At 42.5% G+C, this 21,912-nt stretch overlaps 3 protein-coding genes across 3 annotated transcripts in view; 2 read left to right on the top strand and 1 right to left on the bottom strand.

Annotated features, from left to right (window-relative positions):
• UTP20 (UTP20 small subunit processome component) overlaps positions 1 to 1,552 on the top strand; it is a 105,598-nt gene extending 104,046 nt beyond the window's left edge. Inside the window, exons 61-62 of the mRNA XM_075551102.1 lie at positions 847 to 992; positions 1,206 to 1,552. Of these exons, the coding sequence (XP_075407217.1) occupies positions 847 to 992; positions 1,206 to 1,361 (302 nt within the window). The 3' untranslated portion in view covers positions 1,362 to 1,552. The remainder of the gene's footprint in view (positions 1 to 846; positions 993 to 1,205) is intronic.
• Positions 1,553 to 4,944: 3,392 nt separating this feature from the next.
• On the bottom strand, positions 4,945 to 20,815 carry ARL1 (ARF like GTPase 1). Its single transcript, XM_075551104.1, has 6 exons — positions 20,625 to 20,815; positions 19,024 to 19,161; positions 15,711 to 15,792; positions 12,349 to 12,460; positions 8,606 to 8,784; positions 4,945 to 7,536 (listed from the first exon to the last, which is right to left on the bottom strand). Exons 1-6 carry the CDS (start codon positions 20,626 to 20,628, stop codon positions 7,506 to 7,508), a joined length of 546 nt encoding a protein of 181 aa, XP_075407219.1. The 5' UTR covers positions 20,629 to 20,815; the 3' UTR covers positions 4,945 to 7,505.
• SPIC (Spi-C transcription factor) overlaps positions 20,627 to 21,912 on the top strand; it is a 116,106-nt gene continuing 114,820 nt past the window's right edge. Inside the window, exon 1 of the mRNA XM_075553206.1 lies at positions 20,627 to 20,959. Within this exon, the coding sequence (XP_075409321.1) occupies positions 20,627 to 20,959 (333 nt within the window). The remainder of the gene's footprint in view (positions 20,960 to 21,912) is intronic.

Below are 21,912 nucleotides of genomic sequence, written 5' to 3'. Positions count from 1 at the left end.
TAAATACTAGTTTAATTCTTCATTTTTTTCCTTCTTTCTCCTGACCTAGAACAGTTGGTTCATTTCTCACGGGTGCTAATGATCTTTGTTGATCATGGGAAAAGAGGGGACTGGGGTTTTGAAGGAGAGGAGGGAAATGGAGGTCAATGCAGTTAAATAAAACAGTACAAAGCAGGATCTGTGTTATCTCCAGGTCCTCCTACGTGAGGGCCACCAGAGAGGAAGGGGTGCCTGGAGAAGCTGGGGTCGCTGACAGAGCCTGGGCCCGTTTGCAGCAGTTCTCACTCCACCAGCATTAATGGAGCACCTCAGACGCTCCCAGCACAGAGTTAGGAGCGGTGGGTTCGTCAGGGGAGAAGGCGCAATCTCTGCCCTCATGAACTTGCCCTGAAGTTAGGCACAAAGTCCAGGTGGTTTACATCTGGGGAGAGGAGCAGAGAATAGGAAAGCTTTTCATCAATTTCTCAAAGGAGACTTTGGCCAAAAAAAGGGGGAGGGGTATTCTGGACTAAGCTAAATCTCTGTGGATTGGGGGTGGGGGTCCCCACTGTCTGCACAGAGCGCTGAGCTGGTTAATAAAAGCAGCCTAAAGCATCTTGTTCTCAAATTCCTGTGCCAAGAGGCAGCATTCTGCTGGGAAGGAGGCCCCAGGTCTGAGTGCTTGGTGGATCCTAGGTGACCTGCTCGTTGTCCAGCTGGGAAGCGTTAAGGGCAGTGAGTGATCCCTGTTTAATGCTGAAGTGAAAAAGCGATGAAGCTGCTTCTGGAGTTGACGTGTTGCACATTGCCGATCCTAGATTAAGCATGTCCTTCCTTAACTGATCTTTATTCTCTCTGTGTGGCTAGATCCTTTGCTGAAGAATCTATCCCAGGAAATCATAGAGTTACTCAAACAGCTGGTCGGGCTGGAAAGCTTCTCGTTGGCCTTTGCCTCCGTACAGAAGCAGGCAAATCAGAAAAGGGCTCTCCGGAAGAAGAGAAAGGCTTTGGAGGTGAGTTTGCTGTGGGAAAGGTGAAAGTGTGGTGTGTTTATTGGGCATAACCCCCTGTCTTTAACCGTGTGGGTGTCACTGAGGGAGGACGAGGGCCTGGTGGTTCTGTTGGAAATGTGTGGACTTTAAACAGAAGGACACATTTCTGCATCTTATTTTCATTGTTTGGCATTTGCTGTAAAAGTAATGTAAAATTTCTCCTCTTTTCTCAAGTTCGTAACCAATCCTGATATTGCTGCCAAGAAAAAGCTTAAGAAACACAAAAATAAAGGCGAAGCCAAGAAGAGGAAAATAGAGTTCCTGCGCCCAGGCTATAAGGCCAAGAGGCAAAAGAGCCACAGCCTGAAGGATTTGGCAATGGTGGAATAAGGGGCCCTGAGCCAGGAGGCAAGCCCAGAGACTGCCTCTTGTCCGGTTGCCCCAGAAGCATGAACTGTCTGCTGTTTTCTGATCTCAAGGCCCACCAAGTTGTATTGGTTATATATTTAAATGAAATCTTGGCATAGATTGTATAATACATTGCTTAATATAATCATGCTTGTGGTTTTTTTATTAAACGTGCCCAAACATTTCATAATAATGACTGTATCTTCACCGTATAAATGCATACAACACTAGCACTAAAGAATATAAAAACATATATACATTTACTTTTAAGAAAGTTATGGTCTATAACAAGAAAATGTAAAAGGAATCACAAATAAGGTAAACCAAAAATGTCCACTATCTATAGAGACACTGGCACAGCTTTACCCAGACGTTCGGGAAGAGGTACACCCATGGTCGCTGCCGCAGGAGTCACAACAGCAAGAGGAGCTGTGGGCTCATTGACGAGCAACTGCATGAGTTTGCGGTTCACACAATGTAACATTCCACAACCATGAAGAGTGTGAACTTGCAAAACTTAGCATGGATGGATCTGAAGAGGGTAATGCTGAGTGAACGAAAATTAGTCACAAAAGAACAAATATTAATAAAATTACAAAAACTCAAGAATAGGTGTATACACCAAAGAGCATTCTTACTTGTACTTCTCTCTCGAAAGAAGTACAGCCAGAATGCTCACTGGAAGCTAGACGGGCGAGACTTCTCACACACTGTGTTCACCTTATCGGGAAAGACCAGTGTCCGCAAAGAGGTACTGTGCTTCGGGAAGTGGAGAATCGGTGGAAAAGAGACCCACAAGGAGGTGGCTTCCCCAACACAGCTCAAGCGTAATGACTGATTGTTTGTTGCACCCACGTTGCCAGCCCTTCTCAGTTGAGGGTCGTCTTCTTTTCCACCCTCCTCTACTTGACCATGGAATTCTCCGTTACTGGTCCCTCCTATGTCCAAAGTAGGAGAGACAAAATCTTGCCATCACTTACAGGGAGCATGCTGGCTGTACTTCTAAAACACGTTTGTTTTTTATTCTGGCAGTTCATGGAACTTTCAATATTATCTATACTATTGAAATATAAATATATATACATGAAGTATATAAGTCCATATTTAATTCAAATACATCCGTTCTTTAGTCCAGCTTCCACAGACAATTGAAAACACTCCGAGATTCACCTTAGTCCTCAAAGTGACATCCTGGCTCTTCCGGACTTCAGAGAGGTCCTTTGCTTGGCTGCTTCCATGGGGCACTGACTAGTATTCGCAACTTCTCTGCTGGATCTCTCCGGATTCTGAACTCCAGTGCATGCCTACGCGGAACCCACAGACAAAATCCATGATTCAAGGTGAAGGACGGTAACAGGTGGTAATGCCTGTGAGAAATGCTCCGTTTCCGGGCTGCTAATCGCAGGGGGGCATGCCACTGCTGGAAGCCTCGAACCGAAGACATTCAGCTCTAGCTCTCTGGGTCAGCAACCCCAGCTGCCTGAACTAAAAGCCCAGAGGCACCCTACTTGAGTAAGGCATTCAGCTCAAACTTTCTGGGTGCACAGAGGCACCCCACTCTACATGCCATCCTCCTGCACAAAAGCACTCAACTTGCTCCGTGGGTTGGGAAGCCCGTCACTGTTCCATGCTTTGGCTCCAGGTTCTGCTGCTGCTCGCCTGATGGCAGAGCCGTCACCTGGATCCAGAAGGTGCACTGCACAAAATCTCTAGTACAGAGGACTTGCCCCACTCCTGTGCCTTGGTGATGAAATCCCTCCTGCTTCTCAGAGGGCTGATTTTCTACACTGCAGGATGGCACTCCAGGGAATGCAGTTCGTGATTACTCCCAGGTGAGTCTTACCAGTACCTTCCCCCACCTTCCACAAACCCATGCAGGGAAAGGTCATTTGGTAGGAGCTAGAGACTGCCCAAAAGAGCCACATGAAATAACTCAGTGCCACTGCGATGAGCATTGATTGTGGTCCAAGCAAGATGAAAGCCTGGACAGCTGGCATCTATTGGCCCAATTATGAAGACCGGGGGGACCACACATATGGGAGGGAGGTGTGGCCCACCCAGGGGATTGGGCAACTTACTGATGGAAATAAGAGGCCTAGCAGGTCTGCAGAGTGCCATGCAAATAAGCTGCATGTAACTCGAATAAGGGGATGGGTTTGTTTTGCCACTCCGCTAGGCTTAAAATGAGCCATCCCCGAGGCAGAAAGGGCTCTCTACCGTCAAAAAAGAACCAGGGTTCCTTTGGACCCCAAGTCCCTGCACTGAGCCTCAATTCAGGAGACAGAGCTGTGACAAGGAACAGTAAGAAGCGGTGATAGAAAAGTGGCAACAGCAGAGGCAGCAGGACCAGGAGCACAACAGGGATAGCATCCTGGTCCTCAGTGATACAGCTGAGTGTCTTTGGTAGGAGGAGGTCTGCCGGTGGAATATGCAAGCTCTGGGCATTAGTATGGGAGAGCTGGGCTAAGGTCAGCAAACCCATGGAGCTAGAAATGAGCACCTTTGTGCTGAGACGTCCGTCCTGGTAATGTGGGAATCGTACTAGTTACAATGGCATGGTTGTACTGTCCTCTGAAGAGGGCCTAGAGCAGAGCTCTCAGCCCGTCCTGTAAGAAATGAAGCAACTCACGTGGCTGTGTGGTAAATACATTTTAATCCTCCCTCTGCGTACCTCTTAATATGAACACGTTAACAGCACAGCAAGACCTGACTTATGCCACCACCTACGGGGGCCCTGCCTGCCCTTGGACAAGAACATTAGCTACTGAGTCCCAGTGAGCTTCTTCACAACGCAGAAGCCAGTAAAGGTACTCTTGTGTTTTTCTCTTCATTGTCTATCTCAGCACCTTGTTCACTCACAGTGGCAATGGTCAGAGAACACCCATCTCTCAGCGCCATGTGACAATAGAAGTAGATTGGAGTGATGCTGGTCACTCTTCTTCCTTTTAGAAGGCACCACTCAGATGGGATTTAGACCCAGTCAGTATGACCCCTAATAGTAACATAGCAGCAAAAGACCCATATTCTTAAAAAGTTGTTCACAGGCACAGGGGTCATTTTTGGGGCCACAGTTCAATCCATAAACTAACAAACTGAACAGCTGATTTTTAAATGCAAGGATAACCAAAAAGTTGTACTACCATTTTTTCCCATGAACTTTTTGAATCTATACTCCTAGTGCAGTATTTGATCTTGCAGTGAACAAATGTTTATTGACATAGAAATGTGGATCCTGAGCTATTTAACTGTAGCTAACAATGCTGGGAAGATGGAAGTAGGATACGTCTGTATAAGAGAAAAGGGGGTAAAGAGAGACGAGCAAGAGTTTATTCTTCAACTCCCACATAATGGAAACCAGTCATTATAAAACCAAAACCTAGAGGTAAAGACCAGAGACATAGTAGAGTTCAAAGTGGCTGCCTTTTTCCTTTCCCGACAAATACCTTTTCAATTAAGTGCATGTACTTAACTGCTTTGATTGGGGGTGGATTAAATTTCTTAAAAATGTTTAAGGTTAAAACTAAAGATCAGAGAGAGCAAGTGTCACAGGGATATAGAGCACACATTATTGCTTTTAATAAATATTTATTGAGTGCCAAGTGCACCACACTAGATGCAAAGGATATGAACAGGAGATAGGGGACAGTCGCTGCCCTCACGGAGCTTATATTTCCACAGTTTAAAGTGCATCTCAGGTATTCAGATGAGTCATTCCAACAAGTTATTGATTACAGCTAGTGTGACCACATGACACAGCTATGAGTTTCAGAGCACAAACAGACCTTTGGTGTCAGTCTTCATTTGTCCAGGCCTCTTTGCTTTATAGAAAATAAACTAAAAGGAGTGGTGGTTGAGTCCCAAACTCCCATGGGGATTTCCCCATCAACATCTCACAAAACAGTAGACATTTTGAAAATATCAACATCAAATGTTTGCAATATGCAGTTGTTTCCCACGAAGGAAACTGCCTTATATTCTGCCTGATCAATTTGTTAAAACTAAATGCACACCCTATTTATCTTGTGAGAAACTAGAGGAATCCAAGTGCTGCACTTGCAACACCTTCATGCCCCCAGTATTCAAGGCAGCATGAGTTCAGCTTCAACCAGCACCTCTTCCCCGGGTCACTATGCTTCAGTGTTGCTGAACCATTGGTGAGTCGACACTTGGCTGCAAGCCCTATACCTCAGTGAGGTGAACTGGTGGCATCCTTCGTCCCAGCTGTCACATGCACTGGATCAGTAAAAAAACAGGTAAAAATTACTGGTGCCATTTTTCTAGCTGACAAACAGAGCCATGCAGATATCAGAAGAACTGTAATGTACATTACCATCCTAAAAAAAAAGGTAGGTATCCGAAGAATCTTGCCCCATCAAGAGTGACTTGCAGTGTGCTCTGCTCAAGTACAATTAGGTGCATTGGAACACCTGCTTGTGCTTGGAAGAAAAGTGTCCCAAAAGATTTCAATGAGAACAAATTAAAAATGAGTCTTGGGGGAATAAAAGGAGTAAGACCCACCAGTGAAGAGAGAGCTGCATTCATCCAAGAAGCCAATCAAGTGAACTAGAGTCCAGCAGCAGAAAGGGCAGCGACAGGGGCAGGAAACAAAGCACTCGTATCCCACAAGCTGGCACACACTGAAAGCTACTGGCTTTCTTCCTCAGCACTCCACTGGTGAGCTTTGTTAGCTACTCAGTTTAAATACCCTGCCTGCCCAATTTTAGTAATTACTAACGAGTATATTCACTTCGTTGTTTCCGATTCCTGGGGGTGCAATGGTTAGGCAGTCAAACCCACCCACCACAGTGCAAGAGAGAGCTGTAGCAGTGGGCTTCCAGATGCCAGCCGGGAAAACCCTGGGATCGTTCTACTCAGTTCTACAGTCACTGTGAATTGGTATCGGCTTGATGGCAACGGGTTTGGTTTCTTCATTTTTATTCACTTTCCTAATTCTATAGCTAACCCTGTAGTACATGAATAGTTTGAAAAGTTCCTTTCTCGCAGGAATTCAGTCTTTTTTCTAAACCTGTGTTTTTTTAAACATATCTGATAGCCAAACAGTAAGCCTAATTTTTTTTACACCAAAGATGCTTAATTTGCCCTAGAAGCAGTAAGACTGCCTTTTTAATCAATTTACACATCCAATTACAGGACAAGAAAAATGCAATGCCTTTTAAAGGCTTTTTACCTAAAAAGTCTAATATGTTGTAACTTCATAGAGTTGTTTTGCTACCTCTGGCAGAGGCAGCGTTGAGCTGCCGTAGACAGGACTGGTTTTGAATGTATGGCTATTTCCACTGGTGTAATTATATGTAAGAGCTGTCTGTGTGGCCAATCGTGGCATTTTCAGAGATATATGATGCAGCATATGGGACAAGCTTCTGGCTGGAAATGCTACCTCGATCTGTTCCTCTCACCAGCATTACCCGTGTGCAAGTCCACTCATAAGAGCCCCGGGCCCGCATCCATAGAGTGAAGAAGTACCACCTGTCCTTCCAGTCTCGAGTTCCTACACAGGCCAATGAGGTCAAGATCCGTAAAAACTGCTTTGAAAATGACAAAGTTTACTATAAAATGACGGTTACAGATAAATCAGTGGTAAGCATTATGATTTCAAACTCATGCCTACAGCCAACATGTTTAAACTGTTCAATTTAGTCACCTAAGCAACTGAAGATTATATTATACAAACACTATGTTCTTAGGCAACTCTACTGAATCTAATCTTTGGGAAGACTAAATTCATTTTTAGGGAAAATAAAATCTAAATTATTTATTAGTGTTTACAAATAAGCTTCAGTGACTAATTCAAAAATAATACAGTATCTTCCACTGACAAGAATGTGTTCTCCATAGGACTATATTTAAATCAGTTTCATACAAGTAGAATAGACATCTCAACACAAGAAAGGAATATTTTATATTACACAAAAGAATCAGTCACTCAGTTCAATCAGTTTGAGTCGCCCCTCCAACCAACTACAAACACTATTTATTACAAACACTGCCCTCGGTCCAGCAAATGTCAGTGAGTCTGTGGATTGAATGTTGTCACGTGACAACACTTGACTGCTTCCCAAGGGATCCAAGTTGGAGCCTTCTTTCAGAGGCTAAGCAGCAGTCCAGTTACTGTCTGCTCTTTAATGTCTCAACTAACCTGTGAAGAGAAAATGGACACAGGTTGGTAACACTCAAGTGGATAACATTAAAGTATAAAGGATGATAAATGATTCTTTCTATCAGCTTTATACTGGAGATAAAACCCAAACCATGTGAAAGGATGAAGGGTAACCAGTTTATGGACTCAATTTCCATAAAGGTATTTGGCCGAGGGCATTTCGTTTCTCTGGTTAAGTACTCTAGTACTAGTTCAAAGGGTGGCCGGTGGAACCCACCCAGAGTACCCCAGAAGGCCTGGCAATCTGCTTCTGAAAGGTATACCCTTGAAAACCCCCTAGGGCGGTTTTACTCTGTACACATGGCTTTGCCCTGAGTCAGAATTGACTCAATGGCAACAAATAGCAATTTTTTAGCTCTGACTTTGTTTATTCTTTGAATGGATAATCAACAAAGACCAAGTATCTACTATCTTCCATTCTATTACTGTAGCTAGGCTTGCTATGGATGAGTCAGAGGTGAGCACACAATAGTAACACAGTAAATGCACACTGTATATGCACAATTCAAACTAATAATTACAAGACAATGTCACAAATACTGTGGAGCAGATCTGTGACAAGGGCATTTAATTATGCATGTGTGTGTGAGGCTGTTGGGGGTACATCATCAAGTAAAGTTCTTGGGAGTCTTCACCTAAACAGATCAGGAGAGGCCGTGAAAAACTGGGACTATGCCACAGAGATGGCCTATATAAACCTCTTGTAATTAGGTTGGTGTGGGTTAAAGCTCATATGAAGACCAGTGCCTGAGAAATCTGCATTTTATTCTCAAGCCCAAAGGAAAATTATATATGCGTGTATATATCTATGTGGGAGAATGATGCTCCCGTGAAGATTTACCAAGCCTTGGACTCAAAAGGTCCCTAGAAGTTGGGAGTCAACTTGATGGCCGTCGGGTTGGATATACCATATATACTTGTGAAGAAGCCAGAGTTTTCCAGCACATTTTAATGCAGTTTTGTGGTAAAATTAGGTGGTGCCTCAGCTTACACTTGAGTATATACGGTACATCTATGTATTTATGTCTTCTGAAAACATGATACTTGCCATTCCATTGCCTCATCAAGGCCAGTGCCTTTGGTTGCTGAAGTTTTGAATATTTGCCATTTTCGGTCCTTCAAGGCAGGTAACCCAAGTGAATTTGCCATCTCTGAGGGAGTCATGGCCTGCTCCATGTCCTGCTTATTTGCAAACACCACTAAAATGGATTTTCGCAACTCTTCTTCCTACATAAAATGATAGTTAATTTTCCAATTAAGTTTAAAAAGGTCAAAAACATATTTTAAGTCTATTTTCTCATTATTGAGCATATATATAACATGGTATAAGTAATACATTATAAATGATGTACGAGGGGGTACTCACCCCCCAAAATGGAAAATAGCTCAGCAAAGAATGAACATCAAACAAGTTGCTGAGTTAGTGCACCCAGTGGCATCACCTAGAAAGGTTCTCTCTGGTCACAGAAGTTTTTCATAAAAGCAGTTTCACTAGAACCTTAGGGGTTTTTTTTGGTGATGGCTGATTTAAGAGAACAGCATGATGTTGTGAAATTTTGTTTCGTGCTCGGGAAAAAGGCCGCAGAAACTTGTGATGTTGAACACAGCTTACAAGGACAGTGCTATGGGAAATACTCAGTGTACAAGTGGTATATACTCTTTTCAAAAAAGGTGAAATGTCAATTGATGACAAACCTCATTCTGGACATCCATCAACGTCCAGAACAGGCGAAAATGTCAACTGGCAGTGCTTATGGAGTTCATTCCACCAGCTCAGACTCTTAATCTTTCCACTCAGATTCTGGAAAGACTGCCTCAAACAGTGTGCAACAAAAAGGCCTCATTTGTGGTAGGCGGGGGACTGGTTTTGCCAACATGACAGTTCACCTGCTCACCCTGCCCTCTCAGTGCGCTAGTTTTTTGGCAAAAAAAAAAAAAGACAACCAGTATGACTCTCTTGCTCTATGCACCTTACTCACCTGATCTCCCTCCATGTGACTTTTTTGTTTCCATGAATGAAGAGGGACATGAAAGGACAGTGATTTGATGAAGTAAAAGAGGTGAAGAAAAAATGAGGGCGGTGCTATCAGCCATCCAAACAGATGAGTTTGAAAATGTTTTCAAAAATGGAATCACAGATTTGACAAATGTATTAAGTGTAATGGGCTTTGAAGGTGGTAAGGTTGTTTTGTAAAAAAACAAACAAACTCAAATACATAGCTTTTTTTGGGGGGGATGCAGTTTTGTTTTCTTTGTAACCCCTCATATAACACTTTATACATATATACACATAGTATATCTATACATTATACAGTACATATAACACATAATATTCACTGTAAATGGGCTAATAGAAAAATATAAAGGAAAGGCACATCACCCATAATCCTATGCCCAGTGCTTTGTTCTACAGATATTAAAGTTGTGAGTTTTTAAATTTTATTTGTATATTTCCCCAACAGTTTTATTGGCACATAATTCACATATCACATAATCAAACAGTTCAATCATTCAATTACATCTAGGGGATTGTATAATCACCACCATATCTATCGTAGAGCCTCTCCCCACCCCAAAGTTTATTTATTAAGTATACTTATATATTTCATATTTACATAATTCTATTCCACTTTTGAAACAGAGAAAAACAAAAACTCAAGATTAAATCATGAATGCTCTTTCAAATGACAAAAAAAAATCTTTAAGAAGCACTTTAATAGCTAAATAAAGTACATCATTGATTCCCAAGCTTACACAACCGGCCACACACCCTCTTCAGGAAAAACTAAGCTTACTCAGAACACCCCGGACAATGAAAGCTTTTGTCCTCTAGCCCGTAAGCCAGGACTGAGCAGAGGTCTCGGCTTCTGATGCGCCCCAGCGGGTGCTATTGCCACTTTAGGAAGCACTGCTCCACACTGTGGCCACACCATTCTCTGTCCAGTATTAGACTTGTGATGTTCTTTTCACCCGATTATTCAAAGGACAGAGCTTTCTATGGCTATAAAGCTTTCTGTCTTCTAAGTTCTTGTTACATTTTTTTATGAACTGTTTTTTCATATGGGTGTAAAATGCTTCTTTCCACAAACAGTGCAGGGAAATGCCATAGTCAATGCAGCTAGAAATTACCTCTCCTTTCTAATATGGTTAGTCCATTAGCTTGTTTCCACCACCCACCGGTCAGGGTGTTATACTGTGGTGACTTGCACATTACCATGATGCTGGGCCGATGTCAACGGTATTTTACATACCAGTAAAGTCACCCATGGTGGACAGGTTATAGCACAGACTAAAGACTAAGCAAAAGGACCTGGAGACCCTCTTCTGAAAATTAGCCAGAAAAAAACTAATAGATCAGAGGATTGTCTAATTACACGCAAAGCGTGCCAATGGCAAAAAACTTGCTGACTGAAATAAATCAATCACAAAAGGACAAGCATAAGGAGGCTTCAAAAAGTTCATGGGAAAAAATGAAATTCAAAGACAGGAACATTTTCCCTACAACTTTTTGACGTCGCCACGGTATAATGTCAGTTTTAGAAGATGAACTGGCAAGGCACAGAGACCAATGCTCACTGGTAGTTATCAGAGACTGAGAAGCAGGGAGGGAAACCCGAGATACCAATCATTTGTGAGTTTTGATGATGGGCACACAGGCAGCCCCGAGAGCAGATGAAGTACACAGCTTGATTTAGGCAAATGCTATCACTAAGAAGTGACCAAGACAAGGGGCTGTTTGGGGTAAAGGATATGACAAATACAATTCTGTAGCACTACCATCTACAGCCACAAAACACAAGTGAAGGCATATGAGTACATGTATGCACAAATAAAATCTCTCTACAGGCTATGTATGTGCATGCATGCACATCTATTATAAACCACATAGGGGACACAATTATGGATCCATCTTAGACATAATCAAACACTTTGTAAGACTGGTTTTCTGTACTTGAAGGCTTAGACCATAGACTTGTGGGACAACATGGTTAACAAGAATATAGTTCACAAAGTGAATGTTCTGCATTTCAAAGTGGTAAATAAATAAGTGTCCAGTCTGAGAAGTTTGCTAGTGGTCATCTCAAGTACAACAGCTGGTCTCTATCAGGAACAAGAGAGGAGGAGGTCACCCAAGACTCAGGGAATAAAGTACTCTGCAGGGTTACTAGTACACAAATCATGGTAACACACAACCTGGGACTGAAGAACTAGAGAGAGGAGCTACTACTGACCACTCTGACCACGTCCACTGCAAATGGGTCCTCACAAAATGGCAGAAAAGTATGGAACAGAACTCAAATTTTTTAAAATTCCAAACATACTGGACTCGTTGAGACCAGAGGACTCGCTGAAACTACTGCCCTGATAAAAGCTTTAAACCTTGAATCAAAATTATCCCTTCAGGTCACCTTTAAGCAAAGTAACAGAGTGGCTGATAAAATGAAGACTATCATCCATGAGTATCAAGGATCCTTTAAACAATTATCTGTATGAAGCCAAATGGTGAAAAGTACTTGACAACAAAGATGAGAAGTTAAGGGGGCAGGGCGGTAGTCTTGGGAAATGGTATAAACAGAACAGGCTGAACTGTCTTGTAACACCTAAAACACGTAAAAACAACAGGAAAGAAGTAGGAAGAAATTTGTGTTAAAAGATTCTAAGGTGGAAAAAAGACATTAAGAGTGTGGGGAAAAAAAGAAGCAAAAATTCTTTCAAATTATTCCTGTAAATGACAACACACACTATAAACAAAAGAAAATGTTTCCCCATATTTTAATAATATTTTCTTACCTCCAGCATGGCAAGTAACTCTGATTTGGAAATGCCAATTCGGTCTCGGTCACAACTGTCTACAACATAAATGACCGCATCTGTGTTTGAATAATAGCATCTCCAGTACGGCCTACAGAAAGTTCAAAGAGAAAGAATACTGTTATTATTTGAAAGAAACTAAAGTGCCAATTTACATGCTAGGGCTCAGGGCAAGATGGGAAAATACATGCCCAATCTTGGCCCACTGCAAGGCAGAATCACTGGATGTTTGACGGTCTCTGATGGATCGATAGCCTATCGCTCAGATAACAAGATTGAAAAGACTGTGATAATACAATAAACATTAAATTACAGGGCCAAGGAATTTCAGGGCGAGTTGAGACTTCATGTTCAAACAACGTAATTATAATCTATAAAACCACTACACATTTAGATACAAAGGTTATGCATAGACCTACTTCATTATGTTTTACAAGTCCAACTTGGAATCCTTTCAAATGAACAGATATTTTTTAATGTGACTTACTGGTTACCTTACAAAAGGTCTTCAAAAAGTTCATAGAAAAAAGGAAATAAAACCATGATCCGAATTCTACCTTGCAGGCCTGGATAGGACAGAGGCTGTACACTGGTACATATGAGGGCTGGAGGTACAGGGAATCCAGGGTGGATGATACCTTCAGGACCAAGGGTGTGAGGGACGATGCTGGGAGAGTGGAGGGTGAGTGGGTTGGAAAGGGGGAACTGATTACAAGGATCCACATGTGACCTCTTCCCTGGGAGAGGGACAGCAGAGAAGGGGGGAAGGGAGACTCCGGATAGGGCAAGATATGACAAAATAACGAGGTATAAATTACCAAGGGCACATGAGGGAGGGGGAAAAGGGGAGGGAGGGGGAAAAAAAAAAAGAGGACCTGATGCAAGGGGCTTAAGTGGAGAGCAAATGCCTTGAGAATGATTGGGGCAGGGAATGTATGGATGTGCTTTATACAATTGATGTATGTATATGTATGGATGGTGATAAGAGTTGTATGGGTCCCGAATAAAATGTAAAAAAAGAAAAGAGGAGAAAAAAAATGATTAGGGCAAAGACTGTACAGATGTGCTTTATACAATTGATGTATGTATCTGTATGAACTGTGATAAGAATTGTATGAGCCCCTAATAAATTGTTAAAATTTAAAAAAAAGAAAAAAAGAACCTCAGACCAAATACTAGAATAAAATAGAGGAAAACATTCCCAACCCTTCAATAAAATGCTATATGCTTTCAAAAAAAATAAAAAAATAAAAATAAAATAAAATAATAAAAATATATAAACCTTATTTCTCAAGCTCCATCAAGAAACTTTTTAAAGTAATGACATGTCATCATCCCTAAAGTACTGAAGGTCTTAGGAATTTAACCATGTCAGTGCAGTCTTTTTTAACATTACTAAAGGGAAAAAAAACACGGGTGCTTTTAAAAACATTTAAGATTAGAAAACGAAGAGCCAGAAGGAGTCAAATCAAGACTGTAGGGTAGATGCCTAACGATTTTCATGGAAACTCTCATAAAACTGGCTTGCTTGTTGAGAAGCATGAGCAAACGCTTTGTCAAGAAGGGGCTCCCAGGTAAAGCTCCTGGGGATTCCTGCTAAAAATTGGCCTTTCTCAAAACTCCAATAGTCAAAAGATGCCATGATTCTTTAACCACCTAGAAAGTCAACAAGCAAAATGCCTTAAGCATCTTTACAAACTACTGCCATGATCTTGATCCCTCGATTTGTTTTGTTTTTCTTTTGACTGAACCTCTTGGTAGTCCTTGCTTTGACTGTGCTGTATCTTCAAGGTCATATGGTAGTCATGTTTCTTCTACAGTTCTTCCAAGAAATGCTTCAGGATCTCATTCTCACTTGTTTAAAATTTCAACCAAAACCTCTGCTCCTATCTGCAGCTGAAGTGGACACTGCAATTTTGGCACACACCGAATGGAAAGTTTGCTCAACTTTAATCTTTCAGTCGGAATTGTGTCTGAGCCAGTCGAGATGTCTACTATTGTGCTATTGTTTCTTTTTTTTTTCCATTTGAAAGTCTTTTTTTTTTTTGGTGCTATTGTTTCTATTGTTAATTGCTGGTCATCTTCAACATCATCTCACCCTTTCGTAAAACAAGTTATCCATGTGCAAACTGCTTTTCTGAGGCATTGCTCCCATAAACGTTTTTCAAAACACCAATGATTTCCCCATCTTTCCACCTAAGCTTCACCATAAATTTGATTGTTTGCTCTTGCTTCAGTTTCAGCAAAATTTATGCAGAGGCTCTTTTCAAACTGATGTTATACCATTCTTAGTGCGTCACACTATCCTATTCAGACAATATTGTAACTATTATAACGAGTTTATTCTGGTGTAAAATTTTGTGGAAATTCATGCATAGCTTATAACACAGATTTTCCATGAGCTTTCTGAAGACCATTTATAAACTGATCGCAAACTTAGGCATAAAGTTGATCACTGAAGATACCAAAAAGTAGCTATGAGTAAAATTTGGAATAGGCTCAAAACCAGTTTCAAGAAATACAATGAGCTAAAAGAAGCCAGGATACGTGGGGAATACTCTATTCATCTTTTAAACGGTTGGTTCCGTAGTGAGCAACTACATTGTTAACGGTTGTCAAGTCAGCACTGATTTGTGTGGAGAGTAGAACTGGTTGTGTTCAGAGTAGAACTGCTCTCCTGTGGCTTTCAAACGCACATCACCACGCCTCTCTTCCAAGGTGCCTCTTGGGGGGCTACCAGCTGAGTGGTCACAGTTGCCGTGCCAAGTCCAGAGGGTTAGCAGATGAAACCTTAGCTCTGAAGACCATCTATACTCACATCTGCCCTAACTGCTGGGCCTGCAAGGAATTTTTATGAATCCCAGAACAGTCTGTTTCGCAGGGGTGGGTTGATTAAGCACATAGGTGTTTTTAGTTAAAAATTACTAGAGTAATTCAATCCTGAAATTTCTGTGCATGAAAAGATTTTTCATTTCAGTGACATTTAAAAAACTGGCTACCTTAAACACATTTTAATTTAGTCAATGTTCTGGGAAAACCAAACACAAAAACCAAACTCAAGTCCACTGAGTGGGTGTGTACTCATACCAACCTGTAGGGCGGGACAGAACTGCCCCTGTGCATTTCCAAGACTGTAACTCTTTACAGGAGTAGAAAGCCCTGAGGAGTGGCTGGTGGTTCCAAACTGTTGACTTTGTTGATCACAGTCCAGTGCCCAACTACACCACCAGGGTACCAACTACACCTTACAAAGATGATATATTTTGGTTTAACCAGTAAAGCTTCAAAAAGCCATTACATGTAAAATACCACAAAATTAATCATCTGAGTTTGTACCATACCTGATACTTGTTTGTCCTCCTAAATCCCAGACTTGAAATTTAAGGTTTTTGTATGTTACTGTCTCAACATTAAATCCAATGGCTGAAAGAGAAATCAAACCAGTTATATGTGTTAGACCAACATTCTACCTTCAAATATCCACTCAATTAAATGGCTACTTTACGCATCATGCTTGTCTGGTACATGTAAACAGTGGTTCAATTGCTGAATCACACTTTTGGTTGAAAATCTTTTTAAAGACAGGGTAGGAATATGTGCAACACAAACATACCCTCACTCACTCACTGCCACCAAGGAGCAAGACCAGCATCATCCAGGTTATACAAACATTCCCAGCCAGTTCTGGAAAGGCCCAGTCCTTGCTGGTTGTTACAGAGCTAGCCACAGCTAACAACCCTAGGCACCATGGAGTAAAATGCTATTTGGTCCTGCCCCATCCTCATCATCAGCGGGACCAGACCAAACTCAGCTAAGGGTTTTCATGCACTGATATGTTTAGGTAGACTAGGCATTTTTTCTAATCTATCTTAGTCTGGAAGCTCCGCCAGTGTCGTGCCATCACTAACGGACAGGAAGTGGCTGCATAGGCACTGGCTGGGAATCAAGAATGACGACTCTGAACCAACTACCTAAGGACAATCCTATTAAGTTCCAGTCACAGTACTAGCATATAAAAGAACACAGAAAATATAGTTGTAGGTGAACTAGGAAAACCTGGAATTCTGGTAGTGGCAAATAAATAAGGATCAAAACCAAGAAAGACTAGATTATAAATTTCAGCGGGTATAGGTAAAAACAAAGTTGGCATACTGCCTTTTGGAAGCTGGGCTCTGTAAGGCAAATTTATCTACTCTGAAAGCATCCTCAAGACCTATCTTACAATAAAATCACAGCTGCAGGGATGGCCAGGTGTCCCCTCCCTATTTCTGCCACCACTCAGATGAGGCAGTGCGCTTCCATTTTTCATGAAAAGGAAACTACAGGAAGGTGGAGAGTGCTGGGAAAAGTGAGGACCTGTGTATACCAAGGCAACCAATACCTTACCAGCTTTTTTTAAAAGAGCACAGTGAAAATGACTTAAATTTAACAGGATCAGTTTATTTTTTCTTTAGACTTAAGTAGGTACAGGTCAATCATTTATGCATGAGAAGTCTGTAACTAAAACTGAACCATAGCAAACCTAAGTAAAAACTTGAAAGTATGTTCATGACGTCTTCCCTAGCATGAGGGAGGAGTAAAATCACCTTTTTTTTTTTTCCAAGAAAGAAAAGCTTGTAGTTAGTTCAAGGATCGTTTGCTGGCCCTTAGGAGCGTTTTCCAGTCGTCTGTTGGGGCACCACACCCTGGCCCCAAAGTCCACTTTCAGCATTCCCTGGGGACCTTGCCACTCGATTCCCTTGCTGTTCCACTGCACTCCCCAGTGCTTTGCCTCAGTGTGGTTGGATCAGGTGGGGCGCAACTCCGTAAAATCACCTTATGCTCACCATGAACAAGAGCCACTCTTGACATGTAAAGGACAAGAGGGGGTATAAAGAAGCCTTCACTGAGAAGTAATCCACTCTACTGGGTGCACCGCCGGTGCCACCAGGAGACACCACACTATACTGAAGGACAAAACCAGGGGTACTGGGATTTACTGTCAGTAACAAAAAATAATAGATGGTAATGGGTCCAAACAAAGTGTTCCACTTTTTAAAAAATATGGAAGTTTAAATGTTACTAAAATAGAAATACCTGATATAGCAAAACTTAGGAAACATAATTTAAAGACACGCCAGCAAACATTATCAACTCAAACATAGTTTAAATGTACAGTGAATTCCGAGAGCTGGGACTTGCGTTGAGCCTTGTACGTTTTCTGCCTTTGAAGGGTGTACTTTCCACTTTCCTTATATCACTCTCTGTAGCATCTTTAAGTAAATCTAGGTCAGCACGTGGAAAGGTGTAAGTAACCAAACCAAACTAAGTTCACTGTCACTGAGTCGATGCCGATTTACACAACCCTATAGAACAGGGTACAACTGCCTCTGAATTTCTGAGACGGTACCTCGTTATAGGAATAGAAAACCCATCTTCCTCCTGATAAACACTAGCATTTTTATTAAGTGTAACAAAACCATTCTAGGAATACTGTTCGAAGACATCTGAGATTTAGGCCCCAGATGACTTTATGGCTAAGCCTCCACAATTCAGATCTTAATAATGGTCATCAATAGAAATACTAAAGGAAAACAAACAATTAAAATAGCAGTAAGTACAGTAAAGGAAAGCCCACTTCTACCTAATATCACGTCTACCTAATAATATCACTTAGCACTGACAGAATATTTTATACAGGTTTACAAAGTCCTTTCACATTTTTATTTATTTCCCCTTCCCTCAAAGCCAATGAATATGTACTCTCTTAGTTTTTAATTTCATCAGTAAAGCCAACACAGCAAAAACCCTTCCACACTAGAGGAAAAACCCAAAATCAAAACCCAAATCAAATCTCTTGCCATCAAGTAGATTCTGACTCATACTGACCCTATTATAAGATTTCAGGAGACATCAAACTGATTGCCACTGAGTTGATTCGATTCATATTAACCCTGTAGAGCTAGCTGGCCCCTGTGCGTTTCTAAGGCTATGTAAATTATGGGGACAGAAAGCCTCCTATTTCTCCTTTGGGAGCAGTTGGTGGTCTGAAATGCTGGCCCCGGGGTTAGTAGTCCAATATGTAACCCACTCTACCACTAGAACACCCCACAGGAGCAGATAAACCAACATCCAAACCCACTGCCATCACTTCTGACCCAGTGACCCTATGGGGCAGAGCAGAACTGCTCCTTTGGGTTTCCGAGATCTTCAATCTTTATAGGAGCTTACAGCCTCATGGTCCAAAGTGTGGGGCTGGTGGGTTTGAACTGCTGACTTTGTGGTTCACAGCTCAATAAACTGCCCCCAGTTGATTAAAAAAAGTGTTAGAAATATCATACTTATACGAGAAGTTTATAAGGAGCGTGGGGCCTAGTGGTTATGCATCGGGCTGCTAACCACAGTTTGAAACCATCAGCCACTTTGTGGGAGAAAGGGCTTTCCACTCCTATAAAGAATAACATCTCAGAAACTCACGGGGACAGTTCTACCTTGTCCTATATGGTCTCCATGGGTTGGCATAAACTCAATGGCAGTGTGTTACATTTGCTTTGGTTTGGTTTTAGAATTTCACATTAATAATCTACCAATTTCTACTATAGACTTCAGAAATACTGTATTAGATGAAAACAAAAAAGGTAGCTTTTACAGTTAGTTTACCATAACAGCACTTACTAGGAATAGTAGTAACGACTTCTCCAACCTGTAATCTGTACAAGATTGTGGTTTTTCCTGCTCCATCTAATCCCAAGATTAAGATTCTCATTTCCCGAGTTCCAAACAGACTGGAAAAAATACTTGAGAAAAAGCCACCTAAAAATGTAATAAAACAAAAGCATATTCAGCATCAATTTGTAAAAACAAAGTGCTCAAAAGCATGTAAATCATGTCCTTTAGAAGTCATACCAAATCAAGTATCATATTTTCAATTCATAAGTGCCTATTTTTGTTCCTAATGAAATATCATTATTCTACGAAAATAAGTGCTTACTGATCATTATCATGTCCCAAACACTGCACCAGAAGAACCAAAGGATACACAGAAAACTAGGAAAACTTGGTCCCTTTTCTCTTGACGCTCAATTTGTAGTCGGAGATTATGGAGACCTTACTATCTCATCACTGCCTCTTAAAAACAAAGAAAGACAGTGGGACAATAAAGTTCTTAAATATGTAAATCAATTGTCACTGTTCCATAACAGCACTATCAGAACTCCTTCCAATTCCTGAGATTTCTCCATTAATCAACATAGCTAGTGCAAAAAAAATTAAAAAGAGGCTTAGAGCCAAAAATCCCCATGACTACTTTTCATTGAAAACCAACTTTAAAACAAACAGCTAACGCTGTATCCAATGCATCATAAGTATTTCCTGACACACACAGGATATTGTAGAAAATCACGCGAATAACATTTCGAGATGGCACACAATACATTTTATAAATAAACAATACAATTAAGCTTCAAGTCGGGGGAAGCGCTCATACCCAGGCCTGAAGGACTCTGGGTAAATTTACTAGAAGGGGAGTGACAACTCTTTCTACTTCGACAGGTACACACGAAACGGGGGTGGGGAGTGGGAATTAAAAGGAGGTGGTTTATGGAAGAGGTGTAAATCGCTGTGGTTCAGGAGCAGGAAGTAGATTCCCCATAAAGCTGTGGAGAGGTTTAAACAACCAGAGACTTTGCACCTTCCTCTGGGCTCTGGTGGGGCGCAGAGCGAGTTATCGGATGACTGCCGTCGTGAACAATTTCTCTCAATCATCCGACCAAAAACTAGCGTTAACATTTCATTCACTGACACCAACGCCTTCCCCACTTCCTCTAATTCTACTAACTATAGGGAAAGCTATCAATAAGCAAACAGCTGGCCATAAAGCAATAACATAAGCAACACCTTCCACTTGGATTCTTAAAACTGACGCAGCCCAGGCGCCCAGGAGAGAACCAAGCTCCACTAGCGGCCAGTTCTCTTCTTTCACCCAAGAAACCTCAGCCACCCTGCGACTGACACGTACACCAACAAGGACAGAGCATCAAGTCGAGTGGGAATCGGGGCGAGGGGCGTTCGTAGCCCGGGCCGAGCCGCCTGCCAGGCGCCCAGGCCGCAGCTATCTGCAGCGCTCACCCCCGCCGGGAAGAAGGTGGGGACGTAACGAGGGCGGCGGCGAACCCGCCAAGCCCGGCCCGCCCGGCCCCTGAGAAGCTGTCTACTCCGTAGCTTCCAAGGGCGGCTCCCACGCGGGAGCGCTCGGCCGCCAACCCCGGACCCCTCACCCATGCTGGTGAGCCGCCTGGCCGCCTCCGCCGATCCTCAGAAACAGGCCCCGGCCTCGGCGGTGCCTCCTATTCGGGCCGCAGACGCCACAGCCACTCGCCTCCGCCTCCGCCGCACGGTACGAGGCGGTTTCCTCCGAAGCGCGGTCCGCCTGCAAGTTCCACGTCGGACTCCCGGCGGGGGCGGGAGCGTGGGGACGCCGCGCCTGCGTGCTGGGAAGTGCAGCCTGAGCACCAGCGTCACCGCTTTCGACGCGAGTCCCTTGCCGGCTGGATGCAGATACTGTGGACATCAGCAGAGGAGGAAAAAATGTTTACGGAAACTCAAAGCACTAGTACTAACTTTACCTGGAAAGAACAGACTTCCTAAACAGAGAAAGTCTATTTTTATTTTCAGTTTCTAATGCAAACTGTAGCGAATCAGCTGACTGAGAATGCGAAGCCGACCTCGATGAGACAGCCTCCCAGGTCACTGGCGCAGTGTGCGACGTCGCCGTGGTTGCGTTCTGCAGCGTCCAGTGGTAGTGGCCCGGCTTCCCCAAGGGTTTTCCTCGCGAAGGAAGTGGGACTACATCCTAACACCAGGAAGATCCCCGCGCCACCAAAGCGGAGCCGCCTTTCGCCTGCTGCCTGCGACGATACTAGCGCCCCAGCCTGGCACGGCAGCGTAGATTCCCCAGCCCTCACAGCTTCGAAGCGTAACTTTTCTTTCCCCGTTGTGTGTGTCTGTAGGTGCACCAAACATTTGAAAATTCACTTCTCTGGTTTCTCTTTGTGTGCCATGACTGAACCCGTCTCAATTTTTACCCTCCGGTCTCAAAAGGATAGCTAGGAGTAATTAATTTACTTTGAAAAACTAGGACTGCCAAATATGTATCCTATGTTGCAAAGAATAATGCATTTTTATATTAACTAGAATTTTTCTCGTCCTAAGATTTTGACACAGTGGCTGCATGGAATAATTGTGAAGATGGTTAAGGGCGGTGCAGTGTTCCGTTATGTTGTGGACAGTAAGGTCATGATGGGTCGGGGGAGCCAACTCTACAGCACCTAACAACACCAACAAGATTTTGTACTTAATTTTGAAAGTAGCAGTATTAATTCCTTTCTCCACATTAATTAAATCTGAAAACCAACGGTGTCCCTCTAAGAGAAATGGGCTGCTGACACCGAGGTTGGCAGGATTAATATGAGGCTGTCTGCCTCTGTAAAGATTTATAGCCTTGGAAATCAAAAATGGAGTGTTGGAGCTGACTTGATGACAGTGGGTTTGTTGTTTTTGTAAAGT

Source organism: Tenrec ecaudatus, chromosome 6 (assembly GCF_050624435.1).
Source record: "Tenrec ecaudatus isolate mTenEca1 chromosome 6, mTenEca1.hap1, whole genome shotgun sequence".
Lineage (NCBI taxonomy): Eukaryota > Metazoa > Chordata > Mammalia > Afrosoricida > Tenrecidae > Tenrec > Tenrec ecaudatus.
The sequence above is the reverse complement of the archived record's forward strand: the minus strand, read 5'-3'. Positions and strand labels throughout refer to the sequence as shown.